At 26.8% G+C, this 15,305-nt stretch overlaps 1 protein-coding gene across 2 annotated transcripts in view; it reads left to right on the forward strand.

Moving 5' to 3' along the window:
* Positions 1-15,305, forward strand: part of LOC108693308 (ATP-binding cassette sub-family G member 4) — a 27,149-nt gene that overhangs the window by 9,627 nt on the left and 2,217 nt on the right. For both annotated transcript variants that reach the window (XM_018202188.1, XM_018202189.1), the window contains exons 2-8: positions 9,157-9,425; positions 11,425-11,608; positions 11,870-11,993; positions 13,002-13,147; positions 13,866-13,989; positions 14,299-14,413; positions 14,495-14,623. In XM_018202188.1, coding sequence (XP_018057677.1) covers positions 9,233-9,425; positions 11,425-11,608; positions 11,870-11,993; positions 13,002-13,147; positions 13,866-13,989; positions 14,299-14,413; positions 14,495-14,623 — 1,015 coding nt within the window. In that variant the 5' untranslated portion in view covers positions 9,157-9,232. The remainder of the gene's footprint in view (positions 1-9,156; positions 9,426-11,424; positions 11,609-11,869; positions 11,994-13,001; positions 13,148-13,865; positions 13,990-14,298; positions 14,414-14,494; positions 14,624-15,305) is intronic.

Raw genomic sequence — 15,305 nt, forward strand, 5'->3', positions numbered from 1 at the left:
AGTTCAGATTTTCAGAAATATTGATTCACGAATGTTAAAATGAATTTCAATTCACATTAAATTATTAAAGAGTCTACTTCGATCGGAATAGGCATTTAATTTCTAGTTCGTATGAGTTGTGTTTTCATATGTATAATTTAAAATAAGATTCTTATGTTTATTGATAATAACCAATCATTTGTACAATTATATGTTTGTGAATATTACTCAAAAAAGATTAGTATTAAGAAGAAGTAGTAAAATATTCAATAAAATATTCTTTGAAGCCATAAATACAAGTCTAAAGTTTGTATTTGCAGAGTGTCGTAGATCGATCCTCATTTCAGGCGAGCTGAGTTCTAACTAAAGATTGAACTAATCAAATTTATTAAATTGTCGTTTAAAAAGTATTTTTTACAACGTAATTTAAATTCTATAATTCAAATCAAATTTGTGGTTAATGATTATGAATACGTGACAATATATTACATATATAGTGTTAAAAAAAAACTATTCAGCATTTATATGGCAAATAGTTATACATATCATTCGGAATAAAGAAGTCTTGGTATTAATTTATTATTATTAATTTTATTATGCAATATAAGGGACTATCCTGCAATGACCTTGACATACGTTGTCAAGGTCATGATTCCGAGTTAGGACAAATTTTAGCCGTTGCTTGTTGTTTCTTAAAAAGTTTCTTAAAAAGTTATTAACAAAAAAAATCACATTAATAAAGTTTAACTTTGGATAGTGCTTCGATGAAACAAATTCCCTGCTTTAACAGCGTAAAATATTTTCTTGTATAATTTCTTATATAATTTTTGTGTCTTTAAAACAGAAAATTTGAATTTCTAATTCTTATTAATTATAAGATGAATATGCAGTGGAACAATTAAATAATAATGCTTGACTTGCTGTTCAAGATGTTAGTGATGCAAAATTATGGCCGAAATTCATATGCAAAATATTTTGGAATTGCAATCTGACCGATCATAAACTACTGATTAATTTCGCTTACGTAAGTGCTACATCTGAGGAATTTTTGCATGACATTTTCTTTTTCACGTTGAAATAAGCCAAGTACACATGAATAATCGGAAATGTATAAATTCGGGATAGATTTATACTTATTTAAATCATGTGATAATTTTACATTTTAATAAATAAATGTGATTATATTGTGAAATATTTATAAAATATATTTCGCTCGTTATAGAAATTTGGGCGACGATGTAATCATCTTTATAGTTACAGTCCCAACAAACGAAATGGATTGAAATGGATTGGAAATTTTCCATCTGAATCCATATTTTAAATAATCTATAAAAATGGATTTCATAAAAAAATTTTTATACATAAAAGTTTAAATAAATTAAAGTAGTAAATTCTACAGTTATTATTTAAAAATTTTTATACAACTTTTATGCAACTGTATAATCAAGGAAACATATTAATATAAAATATACATAAAAGCGATTAATTTATTAATTAAAAATAAGGAATTTACATTTAAGTTAACATTTATTGTACATATTTACGTAATTCTTTTTAAGTTTCTTTCAACTATTAAATAAAGAATTTATGATATATTTTTACGGCACAACTTTTTTTTAACTCAGTTATTATATACAAATTAAAACGAAAAATTTTTTATTTATAATTCTGAATAAAATAGCATTCACGGTGCATTTTTAAATTAATAATATAATTAATAAACTAAGTATAAAGCCCGATTGAGATAAATCAATACAATCAAATAATACTTATTCGAGCCAATACAGGACAATGTGAAGATTGATTTATTTAAATTAACTTAAATAATTATAATCACAGATATTTCGATCCTTATCAATGCTCGCATGTAAAACGTTAATAGAATTCAGTAATTTAAGAGTTACTAATGTAATGATGTCATTGTCTTCTTAGTATAATGATCATCGAAACGTTATTAAGCTGTTTATGCGTGTCGAATCTTCTTCATTATCCTGTGTTGGCTCGAATAGGCATTATTTGATTTTTAAATGAATTGGATGGATTTTCTATTCACATTTTGAATTGAATAGTATTTACTCATTTAAAAAAAAAATTTTTTTTTATTTAATTGGATTAATAAATTACATTTTTTTCCTATTTGAATTTAGCAGTATTCGATGCACAGAAATGGCTAATATTATTTTTAGTTTCAACTGGATTGAAAAACTGTACTTTCTCTTTCATCCATATAAAAAGAATGAAAAAGATATCAATTATATATAATAAAGTATTTTTCTTACAAACACAAATTTTTTGTTTTAAAACCACATTTTTTAAAATTAATTTTTTTTTAACAACTTTATAAGGAACAACGAGTGATGACTAAAATTTGTTCAAGGTCACTCGGGATCAACATATGTCATTAGAGGATAGATCTTGTATAACTGCATAATTACTGTCTTAGTAAATATAAATCGAAAACTCAATTTCAAGATAAACAATTTCAATAAAACAATTTAAGGCTCCTGAGTACTCAGCTAAGAACTCTATGTTGACGGTGGCGACACAAAATCAGACAGCGACCTGGCAAAACCGGTAGCTACACACAAGCATGAGCCGATGTTATGTGCTTTCAGTGCACTGAAGGCAAGCACATGTACATATACAGCGTCTCGAAATAAAGCGCCATAAATGGTTGAACTTATAGACGTGGAAAAGTGACATTTTAACGACGAAATTTGTGTTGCATTTCGTTATTATTTGTTTAATTGTGAAAATGTGACTTGTCTCGTAAACAATTTAATATAGCATCATAAATAACTTATTTTTTTGTAACTTACACGATCATCGAACCGTTATTAAATTAATCATGCGTCGAACATTGAGTCTCATCTGAAATAACAATAAAAGACACAGTGCAACCATATAAATTATAGAAAACATTGAGAGCGTCACTTAAATATAATTATGCTATCGTATGCTTTATTCAATAATTCTGTATTATTAAATTTAATCCATTAGTTTGTTGCTTGATAAAAATAGTTTCTGAAAGGAGTCTCTTATTCAGTATTTTTTCCTCATCTAAGATGCGTATGTTGTCCCGATCAAATTCATGAGAACATTCTAATCGGTGTTCCATAATAACCGAGCGCTATGTGGTATTCCAGTTAATATAGTTTCTGTGTTCACTAATGCAAGATTTTAACATCCTATTCGTCTGGTCCACATGTGGAATTGTAATCCTTACAATTAATTTTATACACAATGTTCAAGTGTGCCATCAGGCTCTTTTAATAAGACTCTTTTACTCAGTACGGTATGTATTACGTAAATGTTGAATGATTTTTTTAACATCCTATATAAATAAATATTATAAAATAGTACAAAAAAAAGAGCATAAACTACAACACAAGATATTGTTAGTGATATGTCATATATTAAAATAAATTGTGTTTATAAATATAAAAACATAAATGTTTCGGTATCTGATCATCTTCAGTATGTCATATCAATTTAATAAATGTCAATACGCTGAATACATGAATGTCAAATCTAAAATTGTTAAATTCCTGTAGTCAATATAATCTAATTGCGTAATTTCTATACTCAACACAATGCTCCTAAATTTTTATCATTTTACGGACCTAATTAGATATTAACGATGCGAAGAACTTGTCTTTATGTGGATACATTTCCAGATTTTAATGATAATAACAAATATAAATTAATAAATAATTTAGATTATAAATAATTTAGATTAACTTTTATTGGTTAAACGCATACCTGTGTTCTTTGCAACATTCCTTAAATAATTACGTTAATTGTAGTAGATGATGAGAAATCAATGACAAGGATAGAGATTTATTAATAAGTCGTATGTATTTTGTCTGTAAGATATTTCCCGGTGCTTATATATTTATATACTAACAATAAGAGACGAAGAAGACAACATAGAACAAGAAGAATATATAGAATAGATAACATTTATCCTTTAGAAAGGGAGAAATCTCTATTCAATAAATAAATAAATATCTGATAACTTTTCAGTATCACTTTGCTTGTCTAATCCAGATTTGTGGCTTTTAATATGTATCATTTCCGAAATTCTTCTTTTATATAATGATTGTTCTGAATCTAGGATGATGACATTTTCCCAATTTAATTTATGTTCATTGTCTATTTGATGACATGAAACAACTGACTTTGAATCAAGAAGTTTTTTTAATGTCTTAATACGAATTTTAAATTTTCTCTTTGTTTGATCAACATAATGAGATTTCACAATCTAAACAATTCATTCTATATACGACGTCACATTAGTCCTCTTTACCTAGTTCTTGTTTTAATAAATTTATTGAACTCATTCATTGATTAGCAATTTTAAACCCAAATTTATTAGATATTTTTGAATTTTTCCGATACATTACTTAGATATGATAAAAATCTTATTTGAAATATTAGATGTGGAGTTATTATTTTTATCTTCATTACACTTTTTTCAATATTATGTCGATAGGACAAAGTTTTTACTCTATTGTTAATACTGGAAAAAATTATATCTAAAGAATAACCATTGTTGAATAATGTTTGAATTAAGTGGGAAATATTTTTTTAATGGAATTTTGGGTGTAATAGGAATGTCAAGAATATAGAAGGACAAAAAGTTAAATTCGAATTCAATAAAGTAAAATTCGAATATAGATATGTGTAATAAACATTTAAAGATTTAACAGTTTCTGATAAATTGATATGAAATATAAATTTAATTAAAAAATTTAACGTTACATTATATTACATAAATTGATATGAAATATAAATTTAATTTAAAAACTTATATTATATTACATAATTCGGCATCATGATTGTGCCATCATCAGATGTTATAAATTCGCAAAGCAAAAACGCAGTGAAAAAGTCAAGTGTATTTTGAATAGTCATTAAGTCATTAAACGGTAAAAGTCATTAAAAGATGCATTAAAATCTTATAAATGTAATCCGTATCTTATAATATGTGAATCCGATGTAACATCATAGCTAGAGAGTGAAAACGAAATTGCACGCAATCGGTTGAACGACCGGTTGGTAGAGAATGTTTACAATTATCTATAATTGTTTATTATCGGTACGTACATGTATAATTATATGTAAAAAGAATTGCTCATACATAATTATGCATAATTTTATATATAATTGTACATAAGTAATTTTTTATATTTTTTCAAACTTGATTTTTTCTAAAACAAATAGTGTAAAAATCATCCCTTTTAATATTTAATGTTTTTACATTATTATTTCTATTACATTTACACTAAAAAATAATTTTACAAATGAAAGAGGGATACGTGAACAAGTATGGGCATATGGGTATATTGGATTGTCCGGAAAGTTCCGACGAACTAACCTACATAATTTAATAAATGTATACTAAAATTTAAATTTTCTGCGTTTAAATTTTCCTTCAACATCGGCACGAATTTTCCGGACAATCCAATATTTTATACATATAATTTATACATATTTATGAATATTTATATGTGTTTAAACATATTTATATATTCGTGCATGAAAAATTTTTTACCGAGTTAATTAATATTGTTTATTATTATTTACTATTAATGTAATGACCGTGATTATTACAAAAATAAAATCAATTACTTGAATTAATTTCATATAAATATAAAAAGAAACGATGGCTTGATTCAAATAAATCAAAACATAAAGGGACAACGAGCCAGATATAAATACAAAAAACTATTTAATAATATTAAATTACAAATTACACATTTCGATTCCGATTGAGCATTTTCAATATTAGAAACCAAATTTAAAATTACAAAATAATAACGTCGGAATATATAAACCTTAACAATATCTAAATATGTAATCATAAAGAATAGTTATAAATACTGAAAGTTGGTATAGACGAAAAATTGCATTTTTTTGACACTTTATTAATTATTGAAGAACAGAGACTTGTTTTTGATGGATATCGTAAATCTTTTCCGATGGATTCCTTAACTATTACTCACATCACTCAATTTGTCATAAGAGAGGGGTAATATATGGTATCGTGGACAAAATCTTTCGTTTGTGTCATCCTCATTTCCAGCAAAATAATTTGATTAATTCTATAAAAATTTTTTAAAACAATATACCCCTTACAATTTATTTTTCGATTATTAAAAAACGGATTAAATTTCATATTAATAACTACAATAATGTCAATAATAACAATAATAAAATAAAAGACAAATTTTTTATAGTTCCTTTTGTTAATTCTATTTCTGAAAAATTTGCATCAATTGCGAATATATTTAATTGTAAATTGGCTTACACGATTCCGAATACATTAAAGAAATCTCTTTAATAAAGAGAGGGAAAGACCAATTGGAATCATCACAAAGTCAGAATGTTGTCCATAAAATCTCATATTGTGATTGCGATATTAGTTATGTTAGTCAGACAGAGACAATTAAAAATGAAAGTGCATGAACATTCCGATATATCAATAGGAGGAGCAAATCCCTATCAGTGATTTCTAACCACCGCATAGAGAATACACATACACATTTTTGATTTGGAGATATTGAATATAGAGCCCTCTTATAATAAGAGAGTGATATCGGAAATGATGCACATAAAAAGACAGAAATATGGAATTAACAAACAGAATAATACGGAATCATTGTCTGAATCATATTCCAACATTATACGATCTCTTTCTCCCTCTTAGTTTCCCTATTTGTCCCCTTTCAGTCGTCACTTACACTCATGCTTGTTTCCTGGTTGTCTGCATTATTTCCAATCTTTTAACAACGATGTAAACTGGCGGATTGTTTTACATAATTTTTCTTTAATAATTGGACTTAATTCTATTTAACAAGGTATTTAAAAGTATAATTTTGGTACAATAGATATTAAGGATTTTATATTAATTGTAGTGTTAAATGTTTATAGACATGATAATTTTTACGAAGATGAACTTGTTACTTTCGAATTGATTTGGTTATGCAATTTTTGACATTATTTATGGAAGAAAGAATTTACTAGTATTTATGACTACATATTCTTTATGATTACATATTTAGACGTTGTTATTCATTAAGATTTATATATCCGACATTATTATTTTGTAATTTTAAATTTGGTTTCTAACATTGAAAATAACTCGATTAGAGTCGAAACGTTTGTAATCTAATATTATTAAATAGTCTTATGTATTTATATCTGGTCTCGTGCTCAATTTTTTATGTTTTAATCTTATATACATATTTTATACAGTAATTATGTATGTCAACATATATCATTACATTGACGATTCAATAATGACAATAATAGTAATAATAATAATAATGATGATATTAATAATGATGATATTAATGATTATAATAACAATAATATTCAATATGGATATATTTCCAGGACATACAACAGACGTCCTCTAAACATTTAATGTTAGAACATTTTGAAAGTGTCTTATTTAACGTAAAGAACATCAAAGCTCGAATTTCAAATATATGTTCATGATGTATATCAGAAATATATTAAACATACGCAATATTGAATTTTGTGATTCAGTTCCGAATATGTCTTTCGGATGTTTTAGACTGTTTTCACACACGCAGCGTAACTTGCGTAAGCGGAACTTGCGTCAACCAATCAAATCATATTAAATTGTATCAGTTACTATTCTAGTTGAGACGATTTCATTGACTGACGCAAGTTACTGCTGTATGTGAAAGCAATCTTATAAGACGATATTTATAGTCCGTTCTTATTTCAAGACTATTTGATAATGTCTTAAAACGTTAATATGGCCCTTTGATTGATTTGTTTCTTCTTAAAACTATACTTTAAGACGGTCTTGAATATAAGAATGACTATGAATACCTATAGATGTTCTACCGCAGCTACGTTAAAAGCGGAACGTTCTTCGAATGTCCTATGGATATTCAAGACGGACAACTGCAGGACGTCCTTTTGAGGATGTTCAAAGGACGTCCATATGTTGTGCGGAGAATAATCAACGTGTGGCTTTTTTAAAATGTGACCATGAAGGGCTAATATATGATACATCATAAAGAATGTTTTGTATTATAGCTTTCTACCGATGTGAACCTGGCGCTCAACTTTATCGGAGATACAGCGATTTCAAAATTTCATAAATGCGTCAAGAGGGTAAATCGGTCATTTTTGAAGATATCAAAATGGGACCAACGGCATTCGAAAGAGAATCGTTTGTACCCGTTTGTACCTCTCTTACTTTCGTTTATACCTCAAAATTCGAAGATACAGCACGTTTCAGTTTTTGCACAACCCCTATATAGCAAACTTAGCCAATTTTAAAGATATCAAAATGGGACCAACGACATTCGAAAGAGAAACAAACTTAGCCAATTTTCATATCTTGGTCCCATTTCGATCTTGAAAATTGGCTAAGTTTGCTATATAGGAGTTGTGCAAAAACTGAAACGCACTGTATTTCCGAATCCTTTGAGGTACAAACGAAAGTAAGAGAGGTACAAACGGATACAAACGAATTCTCTTTCGAATGGCCTATAAATGAAATTAAAAAATCTTAAAGTTGCGCGCTGGCCATTTTTTATTTTTCACTTTTTGTTTAACTGTTTGAGATACAAATGAAATAATGATCGATACAAACAAGTACAAACGAAGTATAAATGGCCTACGGTATTAATTTTTATTTTTGATAAAGTTGAACGCCAGGTTCACATCGGTTAGCTTTATGCTCTTCTTTTGTATTTTTCGAGTTTAAAAAAATTATAAAAAAGTATTATCTAATAATTCTGTGTACGTCTTCATAACGTCGATTAGCATTTAATCAAGCCATCTGTACATATTTTACATCAATGTAAATCGAAAAAAGAAATCGTTATTATGCATCAAATTCAGGAAAGAATAAAACTAATCTGTTATTTATCTTGCAGTAGCATAAGATCGTGAGTCGCGATTATGTTTATCTCAGATCTAATAATAAGTTTTTATTTTCTAAAGAAGTAGCCAGTACAGGATTATTAATATGGTTATTAATAATAAAAATATTATTTTTTCTTTACGATCATATTTTATGATCATCTTTTCTTATAAATCATTTAATAAATGTTATCTTTATCTTTCTTTTATGCTGCGTCTGTATGTCTGTGATTTTATCATATTTCGTTGATTTATTTGTTCTAGGTTGCTCGGATTGGAGCAGATGAGTATTCAAGCATAATCGGTCCTTATCATTCGATCAGTTTGGACAAAGTGCATAATGATGGAAGTATTGATGCACGAGGCAAGCAATCAGCAGGAAAACAATGCAGTCTGTATAGTCGAACCCAAATCTACGTTCAAAAAACGTGAGGATGATATACCATCCGATACCGCACATAGTAATGACAAGGAATCGGTCGATATCATCTTTGAAAATATCACCTACACTGTCAGCCATCGTTTCAGAAGAGGTAAGCTATCCTCAAACTCTTTTTGTTACATATTAGATTAAAAAGTTACTCAGATTACAAATACTGTATAAAAATAGAGTAAATTTGCTTCCTTTTGATAATGCCCAGATAGCACTCATGTCAAAATCGGATTATAAATTTAACGTTTTAAAAACAATGTAAAAATGTTTTAAAACGTCTTATATTCTGATTTTGAATATACATACTGTTTAAGCATTTTTTCAAATTGAGCTAAAGTTATCTTATTTTACAAGGAAAGAATTGTTGAATTTAAAATTTAACTAGATACCAGTCTAAAAATAATTTTGTTAGATTATTATTACAGTAATTATGCAGGACTTTCAAGCATGAGTGATATTATAAAAAGTTTTCACATTTTAGCAACCATCTCATATATTTGAGCGTCTCATACATGTCTTTGATTGTATAGAATGTGCAAATTAGCATCAAGGAATTTCATTATTTTTCTAAAGTTATAGGATAAAATCACTAATTGTGGATCACTCTTTAAAAAAAAAATTTATATTCTTTCTTTATCCAGAACAACATCAAACAATTAATAAAATATTTAATAGTCATGATTGATCATAAAGATTACATCATGAATGATTTTATTCTATTTCATTATTGTTTTATTTTAATTTGAATTAAATAAAGTAGTGACTATTATCCACAATTACATCCTATGTATTAATTGCGGATCAATTCACCATATGCTTTATCCTTTTTGGTGACATTACTACATCCCATAAGAATAATAAAAATAATTTGCGCATGCATATCGTAATATAAATAACGAAATTATAATTAATGATCCACATTTAGTTCTAGGGTCTAATTGTGGATCATCGTGCAATTTTAACATATTCAAGTTTATTTAAAATTAGTGACAGTTAAAAATCAATAATAATTACAAAAATTAAACGTTTAGCAATAAAAAAACAGTTAAATTATGAATAGTAATACTTTTTGCGTATAGACATGTATATTATTTTATATTCTAGCTATTTTGATATTTAAAACAAATAAATCTTTTCGGAATGACATCATTTGTAAGATTTAACAAGTTTTTAAATAAATTTACATTTACATTTTTATAATAAATTTATGCAATAAAAGTATTGTTATAACATGATGATTAAACAATACTTGCGAACATATTTAATCTTAATTGAGTATAACGTTGATTTTTAAATGAAATCTATAATTATTTATTACTACCTACTATAAAGCTATAAAAAAATACTTACTATTAGGTGTAGTAAAAAGAAATTTATTATTTTTCCATTCAATTTCATGCAAAAATAATGGATTTCTTTTACTACACCTAATATAAAAATAGCCATAAAAAAATAGCAATTCTTATGATATTACACTTTAAATGAATTTTTAAAGATACGTTATAGTTAACTTCATATATTTAATTAGTTAACGACATCAATAAAATGTGTAGCACTGTTTCTAATAAATTCAGTTCAATTGACACTTGAAAAAGATAAAAAAATCTTATATGTACTATTTAATCGAAAATACTATAATTATTTAAATATAAGAAATGATTCGAAATTGCCTAATCTACATCTAGCACTTTTATCCTATATCGATAATCTTAATATAATGTATATTTTATAAAAAATATCTAAATACAAAGGTAAAAAAAATACGTCAAATACTTAAAAAGCAGAAAAGTATGCAATAAATATTTAAAAAACTTATATATTTATTAAAAAGTTAACTATATTATACATAATAAATAGTATTTATTTTTTTACTGCTTTCCGCAAAGTGATTTTTCATTAAATTTTAGCACGTATGCATATTTTGCAAAAAATTACTTTTTACGTAAAGAAATATTCAATACAACAATAATTAATCGATTATAGCATCAGTGATAATTATAGAAGAGAATTTATTTGGAATTAAATGAAAAACTAGCATAAATAATAATCTTCGAAACGTATTAAGCGTTAAACAATCATCACATTGAAAAAAATTTCAGAGGAGAAAGAAATCTTGCATGGGATTAGCGGAAGGCTTCCTAGCAAACAGTTGATCGCTTTAATGGGACCATCCGGCGCAGGAAAATCCACGTTACTCGACATTCTGTCCGGTTTTCGGACAACTGGAATGGATGGTTCCATATATATTAATGGTCGTATTCGACATCTTAATAATTTTCGAAAGTAAGTACAGCTTTGATACTTTCGATATCATTAAATTTGAAATTCTTTAAATTAGTAATTTATATAAAATGTGTATTTAAATAAACAAGGAAATTGAAGACATTTTTTATATATCTTGTTCTCTCTTCTTTTTCGATTTTACATTATGTGTATTTACATTGTTGAAAATTTCTTAAGAATTACAATAAATATTGTTTTCGACATGGATATCGATCGTATCATTATGCATGTCGTTTTACGCTTCATTAATTCTCTCCCCAGATGCAGCGCGTACATCACGCAAGATGATCGACTGGAACCCCTGCTCACCGTAATCGAGAACATGAGGGTCGCCGCCGATTTAAAATTGCCTTCGAGCACACCAAAACACAAGAAAGAGATGATCGTAAGTAAAAATTTAGTCAAAACTATTTAATTTATAATTTTATTAACACTTTAATTATATAATTTATTAAGAAAGAAATCATCATGAAATTTACTAGAATTTATCGAAGAAAATAGTATTATTATAGTGCTTTGTCAGATCTAATATTTAATTAATATACTTTATAATTATTATTTAATATAATTATTAAAGCTAAAGTAAATGTTTACCTTTACACAGTCAGCCTCAAATGACTTAAATCTTGATTCTTAAGGAGATTAAGATCATTGACCTTTTCCATCGCTTCGGGTAAATAATTTTAAAAAGTTATGAACAGAACAATTTTTATGAATAATTTTTAAACATAAGGTACTTATTTCAACAATATTTTTTCTTGACAGGAGATGGAAGTGAGACCTCGTTTCACGTAAAGTCGTACACTCCTTGGCAAGGGGAAAGTGGGATGGAGTTGCTTCAGGTAAAAATCGTGCACCCTTAAGCAGGAGGGAGATGGGGTGGGAATCGCTTCGCTCCCTAAGGAGCGCAACTGAAACAACTTCCATCCTACTTCTCTCCTCTGCTTGGAGGGGTGCAACTTTCACTCGAAGCGATTCCCATCTTACCTCTCCCTTTGTTTGAGGCCGCATGAGAGTTTTACCTCTCCCTCTCTCAAGGGAAAATATTGCTGAAATATGTACCTTATTTTTTAAAATTGTGTGTTATTCATAAAAATTGTTTTGCTCATAATTTTTTAATGAATAATGAATAATGCGACAGAAAAGATCAATAATTTTGATCTTCTTGAGAATCAAGGTCAAGGTTAGTTGGAGATTATTTGGAGTTGACAATGTAAAGGTAAACATTTATCAAAGATAATATAAAAATATTTACTACCATCTGATTTTACCAATATTAATCGTCTTATCTTATATATTAATTGTATAATAAATGAGATTTACTGTTGAGCTGATTTAAAGTGAATTATAGTACTTTAGAAGAATTAATACAATGTTTTAATACAATGTTTAGATCGAAGATATTCTTACGACACTTAGCTTGTATGAACATATGAATACGAGATCCAGTCGATTAAGCGGCGGTCAAAAAAAAAGGCTCTCTATAGCTCTTGAATTAGTCAATAATCCTACGGTGATGTTCCTCGATGAGCCAACCACGTAAGCTCAATACCTTGATTATTCGATGTTGTTTCACTTTTTTGTCCGTTTTATTTATTTTATAATTTAAAAAGATTTAATAGCTATTAAAAAGATTTAAATTCTTCAATTTAATATCTTTTTAATTGCATCTTAGTATTTGTCTTTTATTCTCAATAATAAACACTCAACAATAAACACATTTACGTAAATGCAAACCAAGTATTTACGTTAAATCTTTCTGTTAACTAGTTTTTTCATCTTACAAAAAGAAAAAACCTCACTTCGAGCAATTTATTTATTTATTTATAAATATTTATCTATAAATTATTTATATTAATATATTTTTAAATATTGTTTTATTTTTTTTATTAAAATTGATAAAGTTTCTCTATTTAGTAAAAATAAACAGAGTCTTTAATTATTTTTTATTTTACTTTATTATTTTATTGCTGTAATATTTTATCGACATATATATATTATTATATTGTAGTCTTTATTCGCCGCGATGAGAATTCACGATTATTTTATATATTATATTGCACATTAACGTCTATATGACTAATTGTTAATATCATGATTAATTGTCATGATATTAATCTTTTTTTAAAGTATAATACGTAATACCTAATATTCCTAATTTTTAATCAAAATTATTTGTAACGATTGATGGCATACTTAGTTCAATAAAGGATTGTTTATTATGTTAATGTCTTGTTATTTGTCGTATTTGTTACAGAGGTCTGGATAGTTCATGTTGCATGCAAGTTGTAAACTTGCTAAAAATATTGGCGCGACAAGGGAGAACAATAATTTGTACTATTCATCAGCCCAGTGCGTCTTTATTTCAATTATTCGATCAGGTAAGTAAATAATCAGAAATTACTATAAAAAATTATAAAAGTCTGTTTAAAAACATGTAAGATAATTAATAATATTACTTCACGCGATATCAATACACAAATTGTTTTAAATCTCATCTTTACCTAGTAAACACAATGGTACATGTAATATAAATATAACATGCAATGTCAGCTCAACAAAATAATTATAATATAACACATTGTGTTGTTGAGCTGACATTGCATGTTACATGTATGTTACATGTACAATAACATTGTGTTTACTGAGTATATGCGTTTAGAATAATAAGAAAATCAAAATTCTTGCAGGTGTATGTGTTGACGAATGGAGACTGTCTGTACCAAGGAGCAACGAGCAAACTCTTGCCATATCTAGAAAATATGAAACTGCCGTGTCCTATGTATCATAATCCGGCAGATTACAGTACGTGTAATTATTTTTTATAAATTACTCGAAAATTTCATTTGTTTAATCAGCTAATATTGATATATGTAAATATTGTAGTAATTGAACTCGCTTGTGGCGAGTACGGTAACGAGAAAATCAATACATTGATAATGGGGTCGCAAAATGGACGAAATTTACAATGGTTCGACAATCCAGAAACCTTGAAAGATGCGAAAAGTTTAAGAGGTACTTAGAAAATAAAAATATAAAAATCTCTATGATAATGAAATTATAACGATGATTTTACAACGATCATCTTTATTGTTCGTTAAAAAAATATTATTGTGTACATACAAGGTATATACAATAATTAATGATAAAACTCTATAGCGGCAGAATGGACTAAATTGAGTCGAAAAATCCTCTACCATTTTGCAATTTTCGCAATAGTTAATAAGATACTAAAAATCGCTAAATAAATCGCTAAAATTTTCAATAATTTTTTATTCAAATACTATCAATTTTACAGCAAGAGACAAAAATTGTTTATTTTCTTCTCATAAAGTTCTGAGAATTCTTTAATACCATATTTTCTCATGTTAAAATAGTTGTCAGTTGTATATGAATAAGAAAATGCAGTACTAAAAGATTGATAAAAAATTCTGAAAAAATTCTTACTTTTATGAGAAGAAAATAATTTTTATTTTTTGTCGTTTTTCTGTAAAAGTTGATAGTACTTGAGTAAAAAATTATTAAAGATCAATATTCAGCAATATATAATAATTAATATCTTGTTAATTATTGCGAAAATTGCAAAATGGTAGAAAATTTTTTGATTCAGTTTAGTTCGCTCTACCTGCTCACGAATAAGCTTTGTCAAAACTTATCAGACTATACATAATATTATATGTATATGCATATATATATA

The sequence above is a fragment of the Atta colombica genome, unplaced genomic scaffold, assembly GCF_001594045.1.
Source record: "Atta colombica isolate Treedump-2 unplaced genomic scaffold, Acol1.0 scaffold9, whole genome shotgun sequence".
Lineage (NCBI taxonomy): Eukaryota > Metazoa > Arthropoda > Insecta > Hymenoptera > Formicidae > Atta > Atta colombica.